This window comes from Strigops habroptila, chromosome 9, assembly GCF_004027225.2.
Source record: "Strigops habroptila isolate Jane chromosome 9, bStrHab1.2.pri, whole genome shotgun sequence".
Lineage (NCBI taxonomy): Eukaryota > Metazoa > Chordata > Aves > Psittaciformes > Psittacidae > Strigops > Strigops habroptila.
The window spans coordinates 26,912,816-26,940,519 of record NC_044285.2 but is presented as its reverse complement, the minus strand read 5'-3'; the positions used below and the strand labels follow the sequence as shown (position 1 = coordinate 26,940,519).

Here is a 27,704-nt window from a genome sequence, read left to right as displayed (position 1 = left end):
CTACAGAGGTCATTCCAAGGGTAGGGAGGAAAAAGACCTATCATCAGATATAAAAAGGCAAAAAAAGACCCAGGCTGCCAAAGTCTGGGGGTTTGGCAGAGTAACAGAGATAAACTAATGAGCAGTGCAGCTTTCCTGCACTGAGGCTTTCTGATTTCCACACAGAACCCTGTGACTCTCTCCTTTGGATTAAGCAGCCCAGAAGTTCCTGGATCCCTATAGAAAGTTGAAGAGAAAGAGGGAGAAAAAGGGAAAGTAATGGTAACAGGCATACTTTCCTGAAGTTTACTGCAAATTATACATCAGCTCGAAAAAGTTTGTAGCCCAAGATACCATATAAAGATTTCAAAAGGCTTGCTGGGGGTGGAAAGCTCTTATATAATCTATTAACACTACAAATATTTTGTGCTGCGTTATCTCTTGTATGGACATGTGTAGTAAACATTACACTCTGAAACTCTGGATTCACATCTGCATTTAAGGACTTGCATTACGCAGTGAAATTGTGGTGAAGCCACAGGTCTAGAAACTTCTTCCCCTTCAGCATCCATCCTCTAAACAAGTCTCCCTCCCCATCCTCTCCTCCACCAAGGACATTTTTAGTAAGATTGCTGCTCAGCTAATTACATTACCATGGCATCCAAGTACCACACAGTCACGAGACCTACTGCTTTTAACAGCCCTTGGGTTTGTAGAGAGGTGCTAACAGGGAAACATCCTTACATTTGGAGAGCTGAGGCACAAGGTTAAGTTATTTGCCCAACATGACTGCAGAAGATGCACTGGGCAGGAAATTGCTCACTATGGAGTAGCTGCCAGAATGGACTAGATGCCAAAGCAGCTGCATGACCACCTACTTAACCCAACCACCGTGCCCTCAAAGCTGTTCTCAGGAGGCAGTGCTGGGATTCCAAGAGGATAACTTGAGCAAAGAGAGAGAAATACCTGCTTGCCACCCGCACTCTCTGTCCAAGATAGCTGCTCTGACCCCTTTCAGCTCTCCAAGAGCAGAGCACTAACTTACAGAGCTGTTTTCTCCATGCTATTCCTCCATGCAGAACACAATTTCTAATTCCTCTCACCAAGTTCTCTCATCTATTTCCACTTGCTTCCTTTAACAGACTCTTTAGTCACATCTGTGCTACTGGAAGAATTTGAGCATGAAATAACACAGTTTGTTATTCGTTTGGCTATTACTGCTATTAGGTCATCTTAAACCTTGAAGAGTTATGCATTATCCTTGGTGTTGCCATCTCTCACTGCTCTGATGCCAAAAAGTTTGTTCCTATATTCTTGCACAGCATTTTCACCAGATAATTATTAAAAAGCAACCACAATAAAACTTAGACTGCAGGATTCCAGCTCCACTTGTGGAAAGCAGAGCCTGGCTAGTCCCACCTCCCACCACATCACCAGCACAAGCAGCTTTATGATGGAAATAGGCTCAACCACAGCAGTTTGACAGGCTCATAATCTATTCAATTAACAATAAACCCACAGCACAGCTTCCTGAACCTGCCAGCCAGCTGAACTAAGGCAACCAGCTGCATACTAAGATATATTCTGCCACTAACCTATCTAACTGTGTAAGACCTGGGGCCTGTTAAAATTGAAAGTAGACCCCAAATAGCCAGGAGTGAAGGACTTTGGCCAAAGGTGCACCCCACTAGAGAGCTCACTGCTATGACAGAACTTGTTCAAACCTTTGCCAAAAAGCTGTAGACATCATATTGTCAGTCTGCTCTATGTTACTCAACATGCAATACTTGTGGTAGCAGACAGATGAATTAATTTAGATAACAGAAACAGTAGCATATAATCATAACAGAAAGAGCTGAAACCACAAAGGACTGCAGCTTCTCTATGCACAGCAGTATTTTTTTAAGTGTCCAGTCTCTTTTCAGCAGTATTTTTAGAGGAATAGCAGTCGGCCAGATACAGTCATGGATAATCAGTGGTGGAGAGAGTAAAGAAAACCCTGCTCCTGACAGTCAGCATCTACACTTTAAGCTGCAGAAGAAACAGCTGCCTTGCTTTTCATTAGAGAAGGGATTTGCCAAACACACTCCCTGATGCTCTGTTATGCAAGGTAGTACTATATGTATTCTCTCCTTCAACAGAGATGTAGTTTAAAAGCATTCGTATTTAATTCTCCCATCCCCCTAAATCTTCTCCACAAAGGACACTGTCACCAGCAAAGCTCTGCAACAAGGATCGTTTATATATCTGACAACCTTTAAACCCCCAAAGAAAGGGAAAGGGAAGCAGTAAAGCTCTCTGAAGAGCTCTTTGGTGGAACCAGCAGAATTATGAGCAGCAGGAGAAATATGAGTAATTAAGACAACAGTATATCTATATCTTACAGCTGACAGAGTGAAGCTGCAAGTTAGCTCTGGGCAAGATGTTAGCAGAGGAAAGAACTGAGCAGGCTGTTTCTAATGTTACTGTTGAAAAGCCAGCCTGGAAAAGGGCTAAAGGGACAATTTCATTAAAGAGAAGGAAGTTGGTTGGATTAAGAGAGCAGTTAGATGCAGACTTGTAACATTAAAGGAACAGGTCAACAGCTATCTGTAACAAGACAAGCAATCATTTGGGGAGTCAACCAATGTGACACTTGCTGTTCTTAAAAGAAAGCACTCTTAAATTATCTATTGGTGGGTTATACAGAAAATTAAAGCTGCAGAATTGCACCGCAGCACAAACCAAAGCACTAGGGTGGATCGAGGCTGCAGAAAAGCAAAGGAGAGCAAATCATGGTGTTTTCCAACACGCTTCCCAAAATAGTGGCTAGTTTTAGGCAGTCACCATTCATCCAGAGTCAGTGTTGTGGTCCTGCTCATAACCCAACCAGCATGTCCCCGTGCCAGCTCAGGTGCAAAGACCTGAGCTGACAGGGCTGTAACCACTGCACAGAGGGGCCGGACCCGCTCCCACGCCACAGCTCCTCTGACAAGTGCATAAACTCGATTTCACTCCTTCCTCCAGCCCCAGCACTCGGCATGCTCCAGCGATTCCCCAGCTGGCAGGACAGCCCTTTGTGGCTACAGCAGCATGGTTTACAGCAGCCCTGAGGCTGTGTTTTCCATCTAGTATATATAAGTGAATTAGTGGAAAATTTGAGCTTACACAAATCACAGAGCCAGCACACAGTTTGTCATGGCCAGGCAGCCTTTTCTCAGGGCTGGAGTAGCAGTAATGAGGTGCAGTAAAGAAACTGCGGGCTGCATCCATAGTTCCTGTATTATAGCTGGGTTTAGAGCTGGGAAGGGAAGTGCTGTTAGACAAGGGGGGGGAAAAAAAGACCAATGGCAGCTCCCATATCTACATAGATCGAATGTATGGCCGGTGCAGTCACCTGGGGCTTGCAGCCGAAAAGGTCGATGCACGAATATTCGGAAAGAGCAGCCTTCCTCCCTTGCCTCCCAAGCTCCATCTGTGTGAAGGAGGAGATGGGAATTACACAGAGTGCAATATTTGCGCTGGAGAAATGGCAGAGGGGTTACTCCAAATTTACATTATTGTAAACAAGAGCAGCATTTGTCCAAATGATAAGAGCCTTAGCAGAGGCAGAGCCAGAGGGCACCAAATGAGGGTCACCAGCTGCAACTGCTGTTGCCACCCAAGGAGAGGAGCTACATGTCTGCAGCAGGATGGGGGACAGGGGAGGTTGGGAGGTGTCAAAATCTCTCACTACAGTTTTCAAGTGATTGCCTCAGTATGCCTCTCGCAACATTCAGTACATCCAAGTTTCTAGCCATCCTCTGGCCGAGTGCCCCAGCAGTTACTCATTCCTTTCTTTATTTGCACCTACCAGTCCCAGCCCTTCTCAAGCGTTTGTGTGGCCCTATCAACAGCAACAGCACCAGTTTACATTAAAAATAAACCTGGAATGCACGCTTTACAGTGAAGTACAATGTAGGTATTCCCTATCACTTTTTGCTTTTCTACTTTCTCAGCGAGCGCTGCAGTAAGTGATGGATCGTGCCTTTCCCGAACACTCTATCACTTATTTGGCGTAGAGAGTCTGAATGTGAAGGGGTTTCTTGCTACAGATCATTCTCTGCCACTTTCTCTACTATAAGGAAGTATGTATGCCTGTGCAATGAGCCTGAGGCACCCTTTCCTATGCAATACTGAGGGAAAGCCTGCTCTCTGCATATTTCAAATCACAAACTCTAATGGCTCCTTAAAATACATGCTTATATTCAGCCCATAAATCAAAATAGATAGTCAAATCCTGCTTATAGATCTAAATCCTTCTTATACTCTTGTGTAGCTCCATTATGTACCTAAGGTGTCACACTGCCTATATATTTCTGCCTCCAGCTTCAGCCACATCCTAGCACTGATTAAGAGCACCAGAGTGTGTAGCCCTTAAAAATTCAAAAATTTCTCACTTTCCTGAGCAGTAAAATGCATCTAAAATTAGGAAAAATGGCCACCTGTCATTTTGTTGACTTGCCAATGAGTTTATTTACTCATTCATCCCACATAGCAATTGTTTCATGGAAATGCAAAAACGTTTAATATTCCACCACGACACCAGGCAGAGTTACCTGAGTCTTGCCCCTGTGCCAAGCAAAGACAATCACAAGGCTGAAATCAGCTGCTTTTTGTATAAAGGTGAGCATCTTTACAATTCTTTGGGATATATATTGTTAGAAACTGAGCTCAGAATTTCATATTATTATCATATTATAGACAGCATTCCTTTGATAAAGGGTCAAAGATCAGGAAGACAAGAAAAATAAGGAAATAAAATCCAGCAACAGTCAGATCTTTCGCTGGCATAATTGGACACTGAAGTCCACAGAAATGTGTCCATTAGCAGGAGTGGGTGATCTGACCCATATGCTTACCACTTTCAAGTATAAAGATTAAAACAACATGCCTAACAGCAGAAATGGGTTATATTACATTTCAGAGAGGCTTGGGTTGCCTAAAATTCTGGAGAAATGTTCAGCCTGCCATCATAAAGACTTAAAGGCTGTTTACTGAAACTCCTCAATAGCTCCTTCTAAAAAAGGACGATGAGCAACCATGTTCAGTAACACGGATTTTTAATGTAATCTGTTTATAGTTTTAGAACAATTTCCAGAATAGAACATTTTTTAAATGTCCTGAGCCTTTAGCATTCTCACTTTGATCATCTCCCATCATGTTATGGTTCAGAACAGAACGTGATGGAGCCAGACTAACGAATCTGCCAGAAATGACATCAGAAAGCCAAGTGACCTGAAAAAAAAAAGTGCTCTATTTGAGCACCATGCTCTTCTTGAACATTTTGGGGTTCATTTTTGGTTATATATTTAAATTAATGTTTTCCTTTCACTGGTTTTATTTTGCTTGCATGAAAGCTCAGAGCTTGTTCTTAGAAAAAAAAGTCCAATTGAAAACAAAAGGAGCCTTATTTGACCAAGGCAAGACAGTAGGAGGTCCTCAGATAACAATAGCTAACAATTCTTTATGGGTTGAACAGTTTAAATATCAAACACTTTCTTAGGAGTTTAACTCTAAATAATAATTGTGGATTTTGTAGCCTGTGGAAGGGAGAGATTGGTCTTTGACAGAGTTTATATTACTAACCTGATGAGAGCAGACAGCTGCAAAAATGAAGTGATATCAGCGATAAAAATATTCTTTCTACATTTAGGCAAGAGGAACTGCATATAGTAAAGGGCAAATCCCGCTGGCCTCTATGTACACAAGCAGTCCTTACTCATGAAGGCAGGGACAGACTGACATGGCACTACTAACCGGTGGACATACTGACATAGTATGTATTTATTTGAAATATTTTTTAATTCTTAGCATTACTTTTCAAACATAGAGCTTGCATTCCATTAAAAAATTTGATCTATGCAGTAGCATTTATTGCCCTTTTAACTCAAGCCATATTTGAACTTGCTAATAACTTGGTTAAAAAAAAATGTTGTAATGATGGTCCGCATTCCCCTTCTATCTGATGTAGAAATGGATAATTTCTAGTACTAAAAGTGATTAAATTTGGTTCATTTCCAACTTGTATTTTAACAATGCATTACCTCCTGAATTGCTGCATAAATATTAATAGGCAGCGTGATATGGAACTTTTGCCCGTAATGCCCTTGGAGAACCATAAGCACAGCAAGTGGAGCAAAAGAGATGAGAGAGTGCACTGAAGATGGTGGCTCTATCCTCCAGCTTCACAGAGCTACCCTAGGTCAAGCACTTTTCATGCGGTATCACAGATGAGCAGTATCTCAAAGCCTAGACTTTGTCTAGCAGGAGATGAAAATACTATAGACATTAATCTGTCTGATACTTATCTGAAATACAAAAAAACCCCATTCCATTGATAACAAGAGTAGCTACACTAATTTTTCTCCAAATTAGACAGACTTAATTTTTTATATAGTCTACTTTCGGATTTCATCTGCAGATGTTTGCTACTCTAATCACCTCCAAAATGCCTATATAGTATTTATCTACCTGAATTTCATCCCTCTGAAACGATCTCATTAAAAGTCACGATCGCCCTGGCTACCCTTTAAAAGAGGCCAAGTGCCTACAGATCCCCTGAAGTCATGCTTGGCCTTCTTGAAAATTGGCCAGTTATTTAAATCTCTAATATGGGCTTTGGGGGCTGAAATTCAGGACACCCTTTTGGAAAACATTTTTGAGCAGCCTTTCTTATCTCCCATAAACCACGTTTCTGCTATCTGAGAAGCTGATGCTATTGATTTTTGCCACTCTAATGCAAGAACCTCCCTTGAAACTGTCAAGTTTACTGCCAGTCAAAATACTGACAGTAAAAAGTGCAAGGAGAAAATATTTCTGTTTCCAAATGCCTCCTGTACAGCTGTATTTTGGACACTGGTGGACTATGCTAAGGGTTAAGTTAATTTAACTTTCACCAAGTTAGAAAGCTATGAAAGTTTAATCACAAATGAACTCCAGTGGGCAGTTTGGTAGCTCACAGAAAAATGTTCTCATTTTTATTCTTTATAGGCAGTGCTCAAATCATCATAAACCATATTTAAGGAGGGAGAAATTTCATGAGGGGAGGGAGCTGCTTTATATGATAGAATAAGAGAAAAAGGAAGCTTCCTGTTTTAAAATTTAAATCCAACAAAATTACCAGAAATGCTGCTGGAAACAGAACGTTGAGAATTCATTATTTTGTTTCAAAGTTAGTTTATCATAAATCTGCCCTCTGACACGTAATAACTAGTAACATTTCGAAGGTTATTTGATAGTAAGTTCAACAGTGTAGGTGACTGAACATGTGAGCTGCATGATAATGAGTCCCAGGGGAAATCAGGCTTTAGGATGCAGGGTGAAGCATCCCTAGGCTTGTATTCAAATGGAAAAAACATATTCAAAAGTTTATTGTTTATCTCCTAAGAACATCAAATAATACACAGCCCTTTGAATCGTATGTATAAAGCAAGCCAGAGAACTATTTGCTGGGGGAAAAAATGTCTGATTTGATCCAAATTCAGAAAAATTAATAGCTTGTACACTGAAACGTATAGAGCAATTTTGATATAGAAAGTGGAGGACTATATTTCAGTTTGTTCTTTTACAGAACTAAAAGGCACAACAAGTCAATTTGCTCTTGCATTAGACTCTAGAAAGAGGAGCTAGAGAGCATTAAAACTAGTTGTTTTCAAATCCTCTGCATTTCAGTACAATAGAGTTCTTTAAGTGTGACAAATACAAATTGTGCTTCTCATCTTGAATTTCATTTCCAAAGTAAGTTGGCTGTAACTGATTAATTTGTAGTGTACAAACTAATTTAAAGCCAATAATGGAGCAAAAGATTTTATTTTTCAGCAGTGAGGTGTGGTACATACAACCCATTCCAGCAGTATAATAGACCCCCACCTCTCAGCTTGTTAAGCTCTTAAATAGTGAGTTGGATGCTGCCCTTATCAAAGTCAAGGGTAGTTTTGTCATGAGCTCTGCTGGAAAAGCATGCAAGACAGAACTTTTTATATAAGCTCTGTGTACCACCAATGCCAAGGGCAGCAGCATTCCAAGCCCGTGACTACCCGGCCTTTGGCATCCCGCCACCCCACCATGGAGCAGAGACTGAGGGACAGGAACTGGATCCCCCTCCTGCTCCTGCCTTTCCTGGGCACAGCCCATCTGCAGCTTCAATATTGCTGTTCATCTCCAGCCTATGTGTTTCTATACACGGAAAAGTTTGTGGAGGGGGCATTGCGTTTAAGGATTGTTGCTGAGTTTGGATATATTGAGTGCTGAATTTCCATCTTTGGAGAAACATCTGGGCTATTAAAATAGATCAAACGTGACTCATGCTGTTTAGGTGTACAACCATACCTGTCAAGCACACTAGCTGCCTTCTTTTAACATGGTTGCGTAGTCCTCTCTGTATCAAGAAGCTGTTATTTCAAAGTGCATTTTGGACATTGAGAACAAAATTAGAATTTATTTTCAAGGTATCTTTCAATAACCAAAATCCATTTTCCGTACAGCTTTTTAAATTGTCCTCCTTTTTTAATCTGTTACTTAAATTGTTACATACCATATACTTAAGCAGTGAAAAGTTATGCAGCATATGTCTTACTGAACATCACTCTATCACTCCTAACTCAATATTACGATGGCTTTTTTCAGAAATGCAACTGGCAGAGGTTTACTGACACACCACAAATCCTAATTATCGTTAAAACTCTGAATTCTATATTGACAAAAGTCAGAGGTTGAAACACTCTTATCTTGACAAGATCTAAAATATCCAGTGAACGTTTCTTTATTCACGTACTGTATTAGTATGTATTTCCAACGTGGCCATTTTCCATGCATTAACTTTGGGAAAACAACTGCATTTAAATATGCACCAAAGGCAAAGATAGATAAAAACAAGCAAACAGGCAATAATGCTGTCTAGAATGCTTTTTACTATTTTTAATCAGGAATTACTGCATAGAAGATGATTGAACCCAAAAAATAGCACAATCTTGAAGAAAAAAGTCTTTAGAATAGATGGCAAACTTTCCAGATTCATTCCTCAAGCTATTACATTACTGTTATTACATAACTGTTCAAATTCTGTTAATGTTTACATGTGTAAGATGTACTGAGAAATTTAGAGCTGCATTAAAATACAAAAGACATGGAAAATGGCCACAGATCTATTCATACAGATGCCAAATAAGAATGATCTAAAACAGATCAGTCTCTAACTTTTATTACTATTCCAGAAAGAGTTGAAAATGCACGTTACTAGATGAAGTTGGTTCTGCCCGGTGCTGTGATATTAAAACGTGCATAAATCAGTGCGCTCATTTTCCTATCAAGCGTAAAGCTCCCGGCTGCCAGTTATCAGAGGTATTCGCAGATCCACACCGAACAACTCTACTCAGGGTCCTTCCTCTGTGTGGTCTTTCAGAACTGTCGTTATCAGCTTTCTGTTTATTATTGTGCTCAGTTTAAAGGGAATTTGCCAAGTGATCCCTGGACTCCAATCTTTAGGCCTGTTGTCAGGACAAATTAATTTCTGTGGAAACCCACTGTGCCTCAGATACCATCTAGGAAATGTAGGATTAATGGAGTCCCTGTACAACAAGCTTTGTAGTGTGGCTGCTGGGGGAGGGGAGCCACTCTTGGAAGGGAGAAATAACAAAAATAAAGCCCCTGCACTTTGGGTCAGTTTGGGGGGACTTTACCATTTTTTATTACATCAACTCACATCAATAATATTTAAAATATGGTCTAGTAACTGAATACAAACAGGCAACTTCTTAACAAAAAGATCAGTGAATGGAAACTGGGTATTGCCAAAAATGAAGAACCTGAGGTCTAATGGTCAATATTTTATATTTTATGCGTTCAAGCCAATCTTGTCAGTAGGTGAAAACAGGATATTAAAAGAAACAGTTTCCCGTGAATCTTAGTAGAAAATAATGAAACTCTATACGTGCTCTTTTGGAAAAGGGGTATTAAAGCTGGATTTCCTACAGGGCCGGGTCATTACTATGTTAGCTGACATACGAGTCTCTTTTTGCAAAATACATATTATTTCATTGTTAAAAATATTCAACTGCAACTGTTCTTTCAATAAGTATACTTAAAAAGATACTTTCCTGCCTAGGAAAAAGAAGGAATTATTTTTTTTAGTGATGCTAAATTACAGCTGATCTTAGAGCTGTAATAGGTAAAGCAATTTTTTCTCACTTATGTTTTTGCTTTGTCCACAGTGTAGCAAGAGAGGAGAAGAGAGGAGAAGAGAAGAGAGGAGAAGAGCACTCCAATATATTTTTATCAATCCTTTCTCATTTTCAAGGGGATGACCCTGCCCATGGTGAGGTATACAGGTTTAACACCTTACAAACGCGAATTTTTTTACTTATTCTTTTCTCTCCAAAAAATAGATCTGCTGATAATCTACAGGACAAAGATAGCAGATACACATGTCCACATTCTGTATTGTATTTCATCTTGTGACTCCCCTGTGGAATCAGTGAGCTGTAAATCAACCCTGAAGTTAGCCTAAAGTGGCACTAAAACACCCAATGGATCACAAAAAAATAAAAAAGATACCACTCCTTTAAGGCCAAACACAAAATTTGACTTTCTAACATCATGTTGTTACAATACTACACTGTTAGTAGCAGCGCTACTTTTGCCACAGTGCATTTCTAGTGCATTTCTCACAGCTTATAAGCTTGGCAGATGCTGAAGCTGCAGCAGAAGGCTCCTTTAACATGTCTCTCCAGTTTGCAAATACCTCAGTGCATACTGCTTTTCCTTCAGAGGGCAAAACCAGGAGTGCTGCAAGAATTCATGGGTTTTGTGTGATACCACATTCTGTTTGGAACAGCATTTATGAAGAAGATTAATTTTGGAAGATTATTTTGTTAATCTTAAGCTCACCTGCACATGAGAACTACTTTCTTTTCATTAAATATTGCAAATAAGTGTATTCCTCCCTAAGCAAAACATTTAATCTTGAGAGACTTTTTATATGCCAGTTTTTACTATTACAGAAATTCAATTAACTCCATAATTATGAACACAATTACCATTGAGTGTTACATGTGATTTGATGGTAGCAGCTTCATGGCACACACATACTTTCTGGTTTGTGATTAAAAACTTACAGTAATAATAATGATAGGCAAAAAATCCCAAAGATCATTCTTATTCTTTGGGTTGTATGAGCTGTTTTATGTATACAAACAATTATTAAATATGCTGTTCACATTTTGGCAATGAAGTGTTTAATTGCAGTAAGCGTGTTATTTGCAACCAGTGGGCTGGATTCCCAGCTGATAGAAAGTCACCCAAACTGCAAGAATTTACCTTAAGTGTCAGGCTGGCCCCATTAACTCGTTCTATGACAAACTCAAACCCACAACAAAGGCAGTCAATTGAGCCCCAGTGATTTATGTGTGGAGAGGAAAAAAGAAATTAAAAAAAGGGGGGGGGGGAGGGAAGGAAAACATATATGGTGGAGGAAGGGAAACTCTATAAAGTGTTTTAGAACTTTACAGACAGGCACTGCCCAGAAAAGAGGCTCTAGGCAGGGGAAGGCTGCAGAGGACTGCCACAGCACGGCCCTGGAAGCCCTCCACACCAGGCACAATGACCGTGTGTTTCGGGGTGGAGCTGGCAGGTCAAGAGGCAGGATGTATTCGGCTGTACCGAGGCGCTGCCCGGCAGGAACCATCACACAAACCCGGCTGCAGGTTGCTCTCACAGCAAGCAGGGGTGCTGCAGGCTGGAGCGCTGCCAGGCTCTGCCCGAGAGCACTTCACCGCTTCTTTAGAAAGAGTTACAGCACAACCATGTTCATGCTACGCGATGAAGCACCAGGCTGAGGTCAGCAAGGGGCTAAGGACATTACATTTTCGGGGTTTTAGGACTGAGATGGCTAAAAGCAAAGTTTAGGAGTAGAATTATAGTTGTGATATGGTTTTACTCAGGGAAAAAGAGATTTCAACATGGACTTTGGCACTCTCAGTACACACACGGCACTTGCAGAAATACCTCAGGTAATGGTCACCATGGCAAAGTCACCATTCACTTGCTGTTGTCACACAGTCTGAGTATCTGTGACACCTCCTGTGTCACAGGTGTCTGTTGACTAATCTCTGTTCATGCCCCCATTGCATTCAGAACACTACACCCTCTGCACATCAGAGGTCAGGCTTCATTACCACACCACAAAGGAGTCAAACTATCTTATATGGGCTTAGATTGTTTCAGACATGATGCAAAATAATTCTGATAATCACTCATACAATCTTGTCATTAGACTATGCAAATCTTCAGCCTAGCTTCCCAAAAATCAACACCACCATGCCCATTTATGTCAGCTGAAAGTCTGGCCTCACATACTTTTCTTAATCTAATAAGAACCCATCTCTGCTGACACAGTAATATCTATAGTGATCACCTACTCTTCTTAGTATAAGAGTTTTTTTCCCACCTACAAGTAAGTTGCACAGGGCAAGACTCCTTCAACATAGCAACCAGGGCTTTATCAAGAGATGTTCGTGGACTTTAAACGCACAAGACATCAACAGTCTTTTACTATAATCACTTTCCAAGTAATTGAAAATCAGAATTACCCATGTGGCTTCTCTAAATAAAAAGTGATCTGCAACCTACAAATCTGAATTCAAAACATGTTCACGTGAAACATTCAAAATACAGAATGCAGTTACAGCTCAGCCCTTGGCAGATGCTAGTCACTACTGTAAAACTATTGCATGAGATATTTTAGAAGAAAAAAACAAAGGGTATAATAAGAAATGGGTCAAAGCATTTCCAGATTTGCCAAGGGTTAGGTCTTACCAGCACAGTAAAACATTTAAGCTTTAATGGAAAACTATAACTGCAAATATATATAAAATGAACCATAAAATAGGCTTCTTATGGAAAATCATGTCTCATAACAAGAATGGTACAAGTATTTCATAACATGTCAAACCCACTGTAATATGTACATTCATGATTTTCTCGCTCTTAGCACTATAACCACAAGAAAGGTAACTTAACAACACTGGTAACAGGAGTTTTCCAATCTTGGGATGTGGAACCTGTATCTCAAGAACCTGGTTAAACCTGGAATCCCAGTCAATAAATTAAAACAACAGGAAAAAAGAGAAGACAGCATCAGAGGGCTCAAACTAGCAAGATCCCAACCCAGCAGCCCTTAGTCTTAGCCATCCTTTAAAAACACACCAGATATATCACTGCAAAGCAAGCTGCCATGTGATTTGTTTTCTAAAACAACGTCTCACTCTGCTGTGGAAGAAATTTAGTCCTTATTCCTCTTTAATATTCATAGGGTACAGAGCCACATTAACAGCTAAGTTTTAATTTCAGAAACATTCTGACATTTACAAAGAACAGATCCCAGCCCTGGTTTCACACTAGGATTTTTTTTTCCATTATCACTGTTATTGCTGGTATTAGTATCACTGTGGAAGTGATTAAAAGGTCCTGGGCATCTTACTAAAATAGTCTAGGTCTACTCCCCTCTTCACCATCAGGATACATTCTGTTATTTTATATACAGGAACAATCTTTCTGGAAATGAAATCTGAAGTATTCCTCTCTTTCTTCTGAAGCAGAGGTACTTTTCCTTTTTAAATTGTGTGTAAGAATTATTCTGAATATCTGAAGCAGAGGCAAGAATATTTACTATTAACACTGAACTCTCCCCAGATCTCCTCATAAAATGTGAAAATAACAAAAGAGCACTAACAAGCCAAATCTACAGAATTCTCAGGAAAGTCAAAGAGAGAGATGCCTCATGGAAGTCAACAGTATTAGTCACTACATCTATTTTCAGGGGACCATTTGCTGAAGCGCAGGCATACAAGGCTTATGATTTTACAGAAAGGGCTGGTTTGGCTGCAATTTTGGGAAAATGCATTTTTGGTTACTGAGATAGCCCCACAGTTTAACTACATTATGTTTGTGCATCAGACCCCTTTTCCATGTTCTTCACTAAATAGAAATTGAAAAGTCTTAGATGTAGATTAAATGCTTTCAAAAATCAATTCTAGGCTGGCATAGAAGTTAACCAGTCTGACCTCGTGATTACAAACTAAACACTTTCTTAGGAAACAAAGTGGAGGAATATTTTATGTTTCAATGATTATTTGAGATAGTATTACCACACATAAAATGAGAAACCATGGCAATATTTAAGGAAGTTTATCTACAGATAATTGCAAAAGGCATTGAAATAGGACTCATCCAGGGGGTTGGGACATCGTAGTATTAGCATACATTAACAAAAGGCAGCATCCAGTACACAGCTCACCCAAACTGTAGCAATCACTTTGAACTTCATGTAGCATTGCAAAACAGAGAATCATATAACCTAATTCCTACCTGATTACTCCGATGTTTTTACCTCTGGAACCTTAATATCGAGATACACGATGGCCAAGAAAGCAGTACTAAGATACGTCCTTATTCTAATGCCTAAAGAACATCTTCCAAACTACTTTGGTAATGATGCAAAAGATTTACAAAATGTACTTCTCCAGTTCCATATTCCTGAGGGCCAAATGCAGATTTAATGCCCAAGTACTCGCGTGCCTTGTGACAGCGTTATTTTCATTCTTACTACTGCCAATAGCAGTGTAACCCCAGAGCTTTCAAATAAACAGTTGCATTAGTTTGATCATGTAAATGTGCTACCCGGTAATTAAATCCAGTTTGTATTTTTAAAGTGCACACTGGCTGATATTCCACACAGAGCCAAACTGTGTGGTATTTGTATCCACCATCTCTCAGTTCTGGGGAATCCAGAAATTCATTTGCCAAAGGTAAAAATACTTACACAAAATTCCTTCTAAATCTTTTGAAACGGTTTGTTCAAACTCTTGACATAGCATTTTGCTCTAAACAAATTTCTAGACAACCCTGTGATTTTCCATCGCTGAAAATATACTGTTTCCCCTCCATGAAACTAGAACAGAGGGTCTGAGAGAAAGGAAATTATTAAGCATTCTAGTGGGTTTTTTCCAACAAAAACTAAGATAGAGGTCAATGAATAAGTATGTGCAGGCTGGAACTTAAATCCTCTGGGGTGACTGTAGGCTAATTAATAATTAATGCCAGAGACATGGTGTTTGAAATGCAGATGTGATAACTGGAGGCCTGGCAAAGCTGTTCAGAGGAAGCAGATTTGGATGCTATAGGGAATAGGCACTCCCTTGCCGGCTGGCTCTGAAAGCAGACCTGGGTGCAAAGCAGGGCCTATGGTTTAGATTATATTCCCCTCAGCTGTTAATTACCTGAACCTACTTTGAAGTTTTTCTCTTTTTATCCTCTGCATGAAAAGAGATTGGTTCAGCCAAGGGACTTGAAAAAATGATCAAATACATGGAGTAGAGGAGGGGAATAGAACTTCAGATATAAAAAAAGATAAGGAAGAAAAACACTCAGGGAAACATACAGGAACGTATTAGGAAGTGCATGAGCATGGCTCGATGTTTCAAGCGAGTTGTGCTGCTCTAAGTTATTTCAGCCATGAAGTAAGCCCCTGTGCGTCCTATGAATAGATTGGTTAAAAGGAATCTCTCACGATATGTATATAGTTTACAGTAATTATTTGATGAAAGTACCATAGGTGGTTTCCTATGCTATTTTTAATTCAGTAAAGTCATTTAAACCTCCTTATGTTTGGGGCTATTTAATGAGGTGTGCAACATTAACAGAATCACCAATGAGCTGTTACTACAAGTATTAAGATTTTTGCAAAAAAATAAATGCTCATTTTTTGCAAAGGGGTGAGATGGGCACAGCCTGGAAAGGAAAGCAGAGGGGCACAGGTGCCTTCCAGCACCTCACATCACCTTTAGCATCCGGGGGGAACCCGGGGGCAAACACATCATCCCCACAGCAAACGGGGCACAGGCAGGACTGGGAAGGCAGAGATGATAGGGAGACAGGGAGGATGGGGATAAAGGCAGGGATGATGGAAATGCTGCCCGCACCCCACCAGCAGACGGGAGGCGTTTGGGGGCCGCACAGCACTCCCAGAGAGCAGGGAAAGACCCGGTTACCAAAAGCAGGGGGATGCCTTTTGCGAAAGGCTCCCCGAGGGTGCGGATCCTCCGCGGGTGCAGACTCCCTGCGGGTCCCAGCGGCGGGAGGGGCCGCCGAAACCGCCTCACCCTTTTCGCTGTGCAGCGACAGATCGCTCCCTTTTCAAAGCGTCTCCAGAGCCTTTTTTTTGACGCTCTTCCCCACTCGTTAGAGCCCGTCCGTTCAAAGGCTCCCCCGGCCAAACTTCCAGCAACTTCACTAAAACCCTTTGAAACAGGGGGAAGGAGGGGGGAGATATAATTTTCTTTTTTTCTTTCCTTTTTTTTTTCTCTTTTCCGCTAGAGTACAGAGGATGAAGCAATCTCTCCTGAACTCAGGGCTGCCTGTGTTTAAAAATTAATTTGAAAATGCCTGTCTTCAAGGCGCAGGCGTGTCACATTTGAGCCTATCACCTTGGCATCTCGGCACAGCTTCTCCTCCCGCTAATGCGGAGAACCTCCGCATCCCACCTCGCCCGAAACCAAATATTTTTACCCAATTTCTCTTTCCAAGGACCGTCTTTCCCCGTGACGTAAGGGAAACACACAGCTGTACAACAGCCTAACGTACGGGTCTACACCTGCCTGGTGCTCTCGCTCCTTGGCGGGGCAACTCGCAATGTATCCTGGTGATCCAGACGGGTGTTGTTTACCTGCAGCTAAATAAAGAGCCGAGATGATGATGATGATGGCTCTGTTCCGCCTCCATCTCCCCCAAAACGGGTGTGGGAAGCCCACGGGTGTTGGCGTCCCGGGTGTGGGGTGGCCCCGGAGGAGCCCCGCCCGTGAGGGTGAGGGGCTCTTCCTGCATCCAAGTGGCTTTCTATTAAATCCTGCTAATTTTCTAGGTGAAGGCTGTGAAGTGAATGTGAGGAAGCATTAAAAGGGAATTGAATTTGCATTCCTTATGCTACAGGCACATGTTTACATGACCTTTAAAACAGAATTAAAGCTGTATCATCAGCAGCTGTAGGCAATTCACATTACTAAGGCAATCAAATCAGAAGGCTAAACTAACTATAAAACATAAATTAAACTGATAGAGAATCATCCTAATTCACTAGGTTTACTTGCAATTTACTTACCCACTACTAGTAATTTCTAAACAGTTTGGAGAAGCAGCAAATAGGAGACACTTGAACGTGGCACTTCAAAAATGTGCTGCCCGAGGCGGGGAGCCGGTTCTCCCGGGGCGAGCGCAGGACCAGCGGCCCCGGCACGGTTCACCACCCCACGGCTGCCCCCGGCGGGTCCGTGAAGGGCCTAAAAAGTGGTACCTGCAACTCTTGCATCTCTAAACCCCCAACTTCACTGAGCTGGCTCAAGCCTCCCGGAGTCCCTTTGCTCTCTGGGGGACCCTGGGGCACGCCGTTTGTTTTCTAAAATATGAAATGTCCCAATGGCCAACAGAGCCCGCGTTGCACCGCTCCTTCCCGCCCTCCTCCTCCATCCTCAAGAGGGACACTTTCCAATGCCTGAACTATGACAAAAAAGGACCAAAAATCTATACCGCCAATGATTTCATTAGAAGTTTGCCAAGTGCATATCCCGGGCGGAGCGGGAGCAGGCACCGGGCAACCCCTGCCCCGGCCCAGCTCCCTCCCCGCTAGCACCCCCGGCTTGGAACTATTCCTATTTATTCCTTACAGGCGGCGCAGCCGAGGGGCTCCCTCTCCCCCTTTGATGGCGACTCTCCCGAACGCGCTTCCATTTGCCCCGGGAACCGCGCTGATGTATTTATTTAATGCCCGGGCCCCCGCTCTCCTCGCGGGGAAGGCCCGGGAAAGGGGTGCTCCAGCCTTCAGACGCTTTTGCCGGCCTGTGCCTGGGCGCGGGGTGGAGGAAGAGAAAAGGTGCCAGGAAATGCCAGGGGACCTCGAACGCCGGGGGAGGAGCGGCTGGAGAGGCAGCTTCTCTCTGCAGGGCTGCGTTAGTACTGGTGGACACAGTGGGGCAGCGGCACAGAGGGGAGCAGCGGGGGGGCTGCTCCAGCATCATCGGCGGCCCGAGGCGCACCGGGCCCGGGCAGCGCCCGGCCGGGCCCCGGAGCCGCGTCCCGGCCCCTCAATGTTTCTGTGCCTCGCTCAAGCGCGGTTCACGAAAGAAACACCTTTTATCAGCACAGCCTGGCCTGAAAGTTAAGGGTTTATAACAGCTTTGACAGGCATCACCTGGCTGAAACTGGGAGTAAACTTTTCAACAAGACGTAACAATTTCGCCTGCGAGAAAACAAAGAGTTAGCAGTACCATCTACGTGTTTATAAATGTGAACCTAGGAATGACGAAGCGCTTCAAAATGCAGGAGGCGTTTAGATCCCTCTGCAGAATCGGAAACATCCCTGGATACTTTTGCATGCTGAATGTTAAAGCTGGGAAAACGTATGGTTAAAATAAATAAATAAAATTAAACAAAACAACAACAACAGAAAGAAACAGCCACATTGAAATTTCTCAGCAAGCTAACAAACAACAACGCAGGTATTTGTCATGCGAGGAATGGAGCTATTCAGTGTCTCGGTGGCAAACAGAGGTTAGATAACACGCCGTTTGGTGCGTTTTCAAATCCAATCCGCATCCCTTTAAATATGTCTGAGCAGAAATCTGTCCCTTCAGGAATCGTATTTGCGTTATTGTTAAAATACAGGCAGAACGGCCTCTGTTTTTGGGAGGGGGGAATCCACGCCCAGGCCCGCCCGTGGGTTCCCGGCGGTGGGTGCCGGGGTTGGTGCGGGTGGGTGAGGACCCTTCGCAAAAACCCACCCGGGATTTCGGGCCGGGGTGAAACGAGCGCGTCCTTGTCATCACGCCTGTGTGAGCGGCGCTGGGAGGAAAGTGCCTACGTAAAAGGGAAGTAGCGATCCGCGGTGTTGTGCGGTGCTATTAACTCCTGACGTGACCTTAAAAGCTGCCAAAAACCGCCCAGGGAAGGGACCCTGTGCAGGAGCCCCGCTCGCCAGCCACATTTCTCCATTAATCCCAACAAACCCCGACGTTTCCATACGTGGATTTAATAAACGGTAAGACCGGTCCCACGGTAAAGATGTGCACTTTGGAGACACTTCCCGGAATATATATATATATAACACTACATTTTTTTCCCCCTCTCGACTGCAAATCAACCAAATGTTCGAGACAAGACCTGCTGCAAACCAACCCAGCTAAAAAATAACAGTGACCTGAACAGGACGTGGTAGAGCACAAATGAACGACATTTTATCTTCTTTTTTTTTCTTTTTTTCCCCAAGCAAGTACATTTTTCAAACGTTAACAATGTGGAAAATAATAATAATAATGGCAATAACAATAATAATAGGCGATTCGAGCAGGGGAGCAAGGAGTCTCCCCAAACGCTTTGGAAACCGCAGCAGTTAGAATACAAATGCCATTTACCTTGTGATTTCTCTGCCCGGCACTGGCTTTATTGTCCCTCCCTAGCCTTTCTCCGGGCGCAGGACCAGCCCCGCCGCAGCCACGCTCCCTCCGTGCCGGGCTTATTACTAACGGGCTGGTGGTGCTTGGAGAGATTGGGGAGTGGGGGGGGTGGGAGGGTGGGGGCTGCATTCATTCTTACATTAGGACTATTTGAATTTGCAATCTGTCAGTCCATCTCCTGGCCGTGGCTCTCCTTCCTCTCTCCCTGCACAGCGTTTACTCACGTTCAAGAGCAGCCAACAGAGACCAAAAAAAAAAAAAAAAAAAGGACTAATTGAGCTTGTGTCGGCATTGGCTAATTTCTGCTAATACCCTGCAAATTCCTCTTCTCCTAAGCGTCTCCCATGCAGCTTGGGTTTTCACAGAGCGTCTCCGGAGACCCAGGAGCTGCTCTCCCAGCCCTGCTCGCCGAGGTGAGGGTGCTGGGCTTCAGCGCCTCGATGCACACAATGCAACCCTTAACTCCTGCCTTCAGAACCGCTTAAATTGCCCTTTCCCAGCCCCCACCCCAGTTCTGATTGACTCTGGGTTTAAATTTGCACTTGTTCCCACCAAGCGCAATCTAACTCGTCCTGTCTCTAAAGTGAACTTGTGTTGAAGGTGAAGTTTTCAATATAGAGGTCATGACACCGAGCCACAGCTTACCGCTCCGAGCTTCATGCTGTATTAAACACAATCAAAACGAACCCCTTTTAGACTCTCTCTTTTTTTTTATCCTTTCCCCTCCCGCAGATGAACAATGAGGGGAAGAAAAAAATAAAATACAATAAAATCAGCTCTGCCACGATAATAAACCCGTTCCTCCTGCTCTGGGCTCACTCTCTCCGAGGTCCCCACCTATGGAGAGGCGCCTATAGAGCCGCTTAGGGACACAAACACACACACACACACCCCCGCAACACACGCATCCCGCGTTTTAGTTATGGCTCTTAAAGGGGTATCTGTGGGTCTGTCGCCCGGGAGAGCCCCCCGAGGTGCGCCCGCCTGCCGGCTCCACGCGTGGGGGCCGCTGCCCACGAAGGGGAAGGGACGAAGGGGATCCCCGGACCCCTGGTCCCGCCTGTGCCTTCGCCGGGCGAGGGGGACCCGGCACAATCACGGCTCCTCCACTTCAAAGCGGGGGTTTTTCTCTATAGCGACTTCTAGCTGCCCCAAGACGGTAGGCTGCCTTCAGCTATTGTGCGATCTTTTCCATGCCAAAGATTTAGCAGAAAAAAAATACATATTAGAGGGAGTTATTTGTCGCGGAAACGCGGGTCCCTCCGGTGCGGAGGTTCCCGGGGGCAGAGGGATGGAGCGCCCCGTCCAAACCCCGAAACTTTTCCTTTTTTTTTTTTTTTTTAAAAAAAAACTTTAATGGATTTCAGTCTATGAAAAATAAGTTACAAATTCTTGCAACAGTAGCTTTGCATGTACTTATTTTTCTCCCATGTCCAGACGGGGTCGTCTATTGAATAAGGCTCTTTTATTCTGCATGGGGCAGGGGATTTGTGGCCATGGTCCCCCTTTTATTCCTCTCTCTATGGAAACCCAGATCATGGGGAGAAATATGCGAGGCTGAATAAAGAAAAGCAGCAGAAAGGACCGCTTGAGAGCGGCATCTGTTACACTTGGGAAGTTAGACTGACAGGAAAGAGCTAAAGAAACCCTCTCCAGCAGATTACTTAGAACAGCAAGAAGATTTAACTATATGCAGATAAAAACACTATAAAATACACCATACTCTCCTACAGGCGGGATGCGAGGCTCCGCCGTCAGAAGCGGAGTGCCGCGGAGCCAAGCTCTGCCTTAGACACATTCGCAACTAATATTAAAATGGGACGTTCGGGGTTTTATTTCCCTGCTAAGGGACTCTGTCTTAATTAAACGGCGGATCCGCACATCTATTTTCACGGGCAATGGGATTTGAAAAATTGTTTCGGAAGTTAAAGTGCAAATTAATTTTAAATAATTTAGTTAAGTTTTTATACAGTGTGGATTTTTAATTTTTTTTTTTTTTTTTCTCTTCCGCCCGCTCCGGTGATATTTATTTCGAGAAGCTTGTGAAGGCGGGGGGGGGTGGAGGGGGGGGGGAGAGGAATGGAAAGAAAGGGGAAGAAAAAAAAGAAAGAGGGCTGCTGATATAACTCTTTCTGTGCCCTCCCGCCTTCCGCGGGCGCGGTGCTGGCTGCCGCTGCTCCGCTCCCAGCCCTCGCCGCGGAGCTCTCTCGGGGACATTTTCCACCTCTCGCCCCCCGCCCCCTCCGCTCCAGCTCCTCTCCGCTTCCCCACTCCCGGCAAACTTTATTTTTTCATTTATTTTCCGAGTTGCCCCGGGGGCTGCGGCAGGCGCGGAGTGACCGCGGGTGCGCAGCGCAGCGGTGGCCCTGCCGGGGACCCACAGCCTCCTCGATATATCGCGATCTGCCTCCAGCCACGCACCCCCTGCTCTTTGAGGGCCAGCCCTGCCTTTGCCCCCTCTCGCACGCTGCGCCTTGCCCGAGCCCCGGCGAGAAATTATTGCGATTATTATTATTATAATGAGGAAAGCGACGCTACCCGGCTATAAAGGAATCAGAGGAGCGCTCACCTTATTTATATCTATTTTCTCATTTTCTTGAATTTTCTTCAGATCTGTCTTCTCAGAGAAACTAATGCCTTAATGACTTTCTGGTAGCTGCAAGCCTTCTTTTATTTCTGCTAAATATATGAAAATGTATGCAAATTTAAATCAAGCTTAACCTAGGAGCTCTTGCAATATATTTAATGGAATTTCAAACCAATAAGGGAACTCTGATGCAGTCTTCTGTAAGTGCAAATATAATTACGCAGCTAGGTTACCTCCAAAATTATGCAGGGAAAGGTCATTTTTTAGCTCGGGAGCGGGCCGGGGGTGCCAGGGCTCTGCCTCGCCCCGCCGCCGCGGAGGGTCCCACTGCCGCCCCGGCGGGACTCCGCAAGTGCGGAACGGCGCCGGGGCTCTGCCCGCCAGGCCCGGGCGAGCCGGGGGGCACGGAGCTCCCCCCACCCACCCCCCACCCCCTCCGGTGGGGCCTGGGGGCCGCACGCGCCTTTCCCCCCCTTTATTTTCCATTTTCTCCCGTTTTGTTTTTGGGGTTTTTTTTTAATGTTTTTCCCCCTGCGGACCGCACTCCAGGCGCGCACCGACGGCGCACCGCGCCCTTGCGTTCCGTGTTGCAAACTTTGAGGAGAGGCACCACCGGGGTTTACCGGAAAGCGCCTTTTGGGGCTGTTTTTATTATTTTTAGTGTGGTGTTTTATTCCACGTAGTTTTTGCACCTCCGCCAGCACCGCAGAGCGCATGGCCCGGGGCAGGCGGGGGGACGAGCTGCCCGGGGCGGCGGAGCAGAGAGGGGGGCACTGTGCACCGGAGGGCGGAGGCCGCCCGGACCGACGGGCCGGGGAGGGAGACGGAGAGCAGTGAGGGTCCCGGAGGCGCGGTGGAGGCCGGCACCGGCTGCACAGGGGTGGTCCCGCGGGGCTGCCGCCGGGGCGCCGCCGTTTAACCTCTGCCGCGCGCTCCCCCGGCGCTAATCGCTCCCCATTTAAGCCGTGCCCCGCGTCCTCCCCTCCCTTCCCCGCCCGGCGCGAAGCGGAGCGCGGCGCGGAAGGAGTTAAGCGGCGGGGCCGCCTCGCGCCCGGCCCCCGGTGCCGGCGGAGTGATTCACTTCCTGCCTCGGGCCCACGCAGCCCCCGGCAACCTCGCCCCGCCCCTCCGCCGCCGCGGCCGGCCTCCTCGCCCCTCCCATTGGCCCGTGCGGTGCAGCCCCGCCGGCGGCGCGGCCCCATTGGGCTGCGCGGCTGCCAGTCGGCGGTCGGCCGCTGCCCGGGCCGCCGTGCCGGTGGATGTCAAAGGCTGAAGCGGCGGCGCCGCCACAGTATAACTCGTGGGGGCTGCGCGGCGGCCATGGCCACAGCCGCCTCCAACCCCTACAGCCTCCTCGGCTCCGGCTCGCTCGCCCATGCGGACGGCGCGGGCATGCAGCAGGGGAGCCCCTTCCGCAACCCGCAGAAGCTGCTGCAGAGCGAGTACCTGCAGGGCGTCCCGGGCAATGGGCACCCGCTGGGGCACCACTGGGTGACCAGCCTCAGCGACAGCGGGCCCTGGCCCTCGGCGCTGGCCGGCGGCCCGCTGGAGCAGCCCGACGTGAAGCCGGGCCGCGAGGACCTGCAGCTGGGCGCCATCATCCACCACCGCTCGCCCCACGTCTCCCATCACTCGCCCCACGCCAACCACCCCAGCGCCTGGGGCGCCAGCCCGGCCCACAGCGCCTCGCTGGCCCCCCCCGCCGCAGCCGCCGCCGCCGCCGGGCAGCCCCTCAACGTGTATTCGCAGGCGGGCTTCGCGGTGGGCGGCATGCTGGAGCACGGCGGGCTGACCCCGCCGCCCGCCGCCGCGCAGGGCTTGCACCCGGGGCTGCGGGGCGAGGGCGGCGGGGAGCACGGAGAGCTGGGCGGGCACCACTGCCAGGACCACTCGGACGAGGAGACGCCGACCTCGGATGAGCTGGAGCAGTTCGCCAAGCAGTTCAAGCAGCGGCGCATCAAGCTGGGCTTCACCCAGGCCGACGTGGGGCTGGCCCTCGGGACCCTCTACGGGAACGTCTTCTCGCAGACCACCATCTGCCGTTTCGAGGCCCTGCAGCTCAGCTTCAAGAACATGTGCAAGCTGAAGCCGCTGCTGAACAAGTGGCTGGAGGAGGCCGACTCCTCCACCGGCAGCCCCACCAGCATCGACAAGATCGCGGCGCAGGGGAGGAAGAGGAAGAAGCGCACCTCCATCGAGGTGAGTGTCAAGGGCGTGCTGGAGACGCACTTTCTCAAGTGCCCCAAGCCGGCTGCCCAGGAGATCTCCTCGCTGGCAGACAGCCTGCAGCTGGAGAAAGAGGTGGTGCGGGTCTGGTTCTGCAACCGGCGGCAGAAGGAGAAGCGGATGACCCCGCCGGGCGAGCAGCCGCAGCACGACGTCTATTCCCACGGCGTGAAAACGGACACGGCCTGCCACGACCTCTGACCGGGGCTGTCCGGGCAGGCAGGACTGCGGGCAGCGCGGATTTTCCGCCGGGGCTTTAACTTATGGTTTCCGAGAGGCAGGAGACGCGGAGCGGGGGCTCCCCGCCCGCCGCCTGGGCAATATTTTTTCTCTCTCCGACCTTTCCGCTGATCAGTGCACGGTGTTTACTCGCAGACAAGGTTTGGTTTCGGTCACTACTAAGACGAAGGGGAAAAAAAAACCAAACAAAAACAAAACACACACAAAACGGGGGGGGGGGGGGGGAAAAAGAAAAAAGAAAAAAAGAAAAAAAAAGAACTCACGGGAAAAAAGGAGAAAAAAAAAAACCCGACAGAAAAGGAAAGACAGATGTGTGCCTATGAATAACCTTCCAGCGCCTTGGTTATATCAGCTGTATTTCAGGTGAATCTGTTTTACAATAGACTAGTTTTGCATTTTTAAAGACTTATATAGCGTTTTTAAATGTCTGAGGTGTTTTACTACAAACTGTACACAATATTTGTGACCTAATTTGTATCGAATTGAGCAGGCAAAACGTTTCTCCCTTCCCCACGCACCGGCAATGTCACTCAGTGGGGACGGGGCAGGGTGGCTGCGGCCCTTCCCCCTCTCCAGCTCCCTCCCCCACCCCCCCGAGGAATGGGGTTCCCCTCCGCGCCCGCGGAGCCCCGCGCACCCCACTGCCGCCCGCGCGGTTCTGAAGAACGGGCTTATTTGTTGCAGCTTTTCTCTTCCTTTTTCAGGAACGTCCCAACACCGTAAACCGGTCGGGTTCCAATCCTGACCTCCACTCTCTTCTCCCAAGGAAAAAAAAAAAGAAAATAATTATTTATAAGAGATTTATCATAAATTAAGCACCACAAACAAACCCGTGGCATTTGCCAGTCGCTTTCTTTCCGAAGATGAGTTGGGCTTTTTGATCAGCGCCAGACTGAGAGGTCTGTAGTAAAACACCTTTATACTCCTGCGCTTTGGCTTCGGAAATCGGTTTCTCTGTATTTTGTTTCGATAGTGAAGAGGAAAGGGGGGGTCTCATGATTTCTTTTTGGAGGGGAGAGGGACAGCAAACACCCGCATTTGGTTCACGCTGAGCTTATTTCCGTGTCACAGGGAGATGCTGGATTTGTTGAAAAGCTTTTATTAAGAAAAACAAAAACAAAACACCGCAACCACGAACAGGGAGGAAAAAACAAAACAAAGAAAAAGTCACTAAAATGCTACAACCACCCCAGTTTTTGGGCACGGGGAGGTGCTGACCTGGAGCCGGCCCCCCCCCAGTTGTGTTGCACACAGGGCCGGGTGCACAGCGCCCACAAACCCACTCGCAAGAGGGAATTGCTGCGCGGGTGCGTATGCGGGAGCGCACGGCCGTGGTCACCCCCTGCTCCCGCACCCTCCCCGCGGCCGGGCTGGCTCGGGGCCGCCGGGCAGGACCGGGCCGGGCCCCCCCAGGGTCCCCGCAGGACCCCTCCGGGGCCCAGTGCGGCCCCACTCTGCATCCGCGCCCCGCTCCGCGGCTCCCCGCACAGCCCCAATCCCTCCCCGGCGCTCAGATTTTTTCCTTTCAACATTTATATTTTTCAAGTATTTTTCAGTAAGCGCTAAAGAAAAAAAAAAAAAAAAAAAATTTAAAAAAAAAGAAAAAATTAAAAACAAAGAGAAAAAGAAACTCGACACTGAGGACCTGCCTATTTCTGCCAACTTTATAACTGTACAGTTTTGTATATTAAACGTTTTTTGGAAGTTATTAATTTAAAGAAAGATCATTTAGTTTATTCATTTAGTAACTGATGTATAATAAACGCTATTTTCATTAAAGGTTGCTTTTTTCAACTATTTTATCCAAAATTGCCTATTGCAGTTGCCAACAATTATTTATTTTCAATAAATTCCGCATTATGTTAAAAAAAAAAGAAGAAAAAGAAAAAAAAAAAACGTTTCAGAAAGAAAAGAAAAAGCCTGAATGGGTGTCGGAAAAAATAATAACGAATCACACGAGTCGCTGTAACGTTTGGTTGTCGACAGGTTTTAGTCAAGGGGTTTATATTGACGCAATATTTTATTGTTGTAAAAGGATAAAAAAAAAAAAAGAAAAAAGGTTTAAATAAACATTTTTACAAAAAAAAAAAAAAAAAAAAAAAAAGTATTGACCAGTTCCGCTGCGTGGTTTGTGCGCTGGGTGCGCGCAGCGGGGGCTGCCCGGGCCGGTGCCCCCGGGCCCGGCCGTGCCGTGCGGCCGCGTTACACCTGCGCAGCACCGCGGAAAATGCGCGGTTGGGGTGGGAAAGAGGCGCTGCGGCGTTTTCGGGAGTGGCGTATATATATACTGTGTATACAAATATTTGTGTGTATATATAAATATATATATAAGGTGTAGCAGCGCTGCCGCCCCGCCTCGCCCCAGCGCACCGCGGCACTACGCGCCCGCGCAGCCGCCACCGCCCGGTTGGTGCCTCCCGCGGTTCCCGCGGCCGATGGGGACGCGGCGGGGAGTGTCCCCGTCCCCCCCACCCCGAGCAGCAGGAATCGGGGCGCGAAGGAAGTTTCTTTTGTTCCGTCCTTCCTCCCCACTCCCAGCAGCGGAGGGGCCGCGGCTCCTACGCCCCGACCCCCTCCCTACAACATCCCCCCGGGCCGCCTCCCGCTCCCCCCCGGGCGGGACGTGGAGTGTTCGGGAGGAACAATAACAGTTAATCACATCTAATGGGGTGAAGCGGGGAAGCTCCAGTCCCGGCAGCCGGGCCGTGCTTGGGAAGGAGGGGGGCTGCTGGGGCGGGAGGCAGGAAAGCAGCAAACTTCAGGGCAGCACCAGCCAAAGGGGCTGTTATTTTTTCCTTTTCCCCCTTCTGAAGCCAAACCTTGGGGAAAACAATAACCAACCCTTTCGCCAGCAACGTAGGGGAGGGAAGAATTACCTTTTGGAGTCCCGAGAAGCGACCCAAGAGCAGAGTGAGGTCTCTTGTCTCCATAACCCAGCAGCAGGATGACAAGTGGACAGGCACCTTCCCACACGGCTACAACCACCATAGCCCGGTATCTGTTAGTGAGAGGCATTGGGATGTATACAGTGGGTGATGCTTTGTTTCTTAACCATAAAACTGATTTATTTCTTGAAAATCTTTGCAAGCTGCAGCACAGCGCAGACACCTTGGTCTTGGGGCAAGCAGCCTGCGGCTGCCCCTGTGCTGGGCAAT

The 27,704-nt window shown here is 46.4% G+C and overlaps 1 protein-coding gene and 1 long non-coding RNA gene across 7 annotated transcripts in view; one reads left to right on the top strand and one right to left on the bottom strand.

The window, feature by feature from the left end:
- LOC115612884 overlaps window positions 1–22,178 on the bottom strand; it is an 88,806-nt gene extending 66,628 nt beyond the window's left edge. Inside the window, exon 1 of one of the 6 annotated variants that reach the window (XR_003993195.1) lies at window positions 22,066–22,178. This is a non-coding gene — a long non-coding RNA (uncharacterized LOC115612884). Of the gene's footprint in view, window positions 1–19,454; window positions 19,556–19,635; window positions 19,703–22,065 lie in introns of those variants that run through there. The other 5 variants (XR_003993192.1, XR_003993197.1, XR_003993194.1 and 2 more) reach the window with 5 other exon arrangements.
- A 1,137-nt stretch (window positions 22,179–23,315) lies between these two features.
- Window positions 23,316–26,423, top strand: POU3F4 (POU class 3 homeobox 4). Its single transcript, XM_030497739.1, has one exon. The coding sequence runs from the start codon at window positions 23,404–23,406 to the stop codon at window positions 24,508–24,510; it is 1,107 nt and encodes a 368-aa protein (XP_030353599.1). The 5' UTR covers window positions 23,316–23,403; the 3' UTR covers window positions 24,511–26,423.
- The last annotated feature ends 1,281 nt before the right edge of the window (window positions 26,424–27,704 follow it).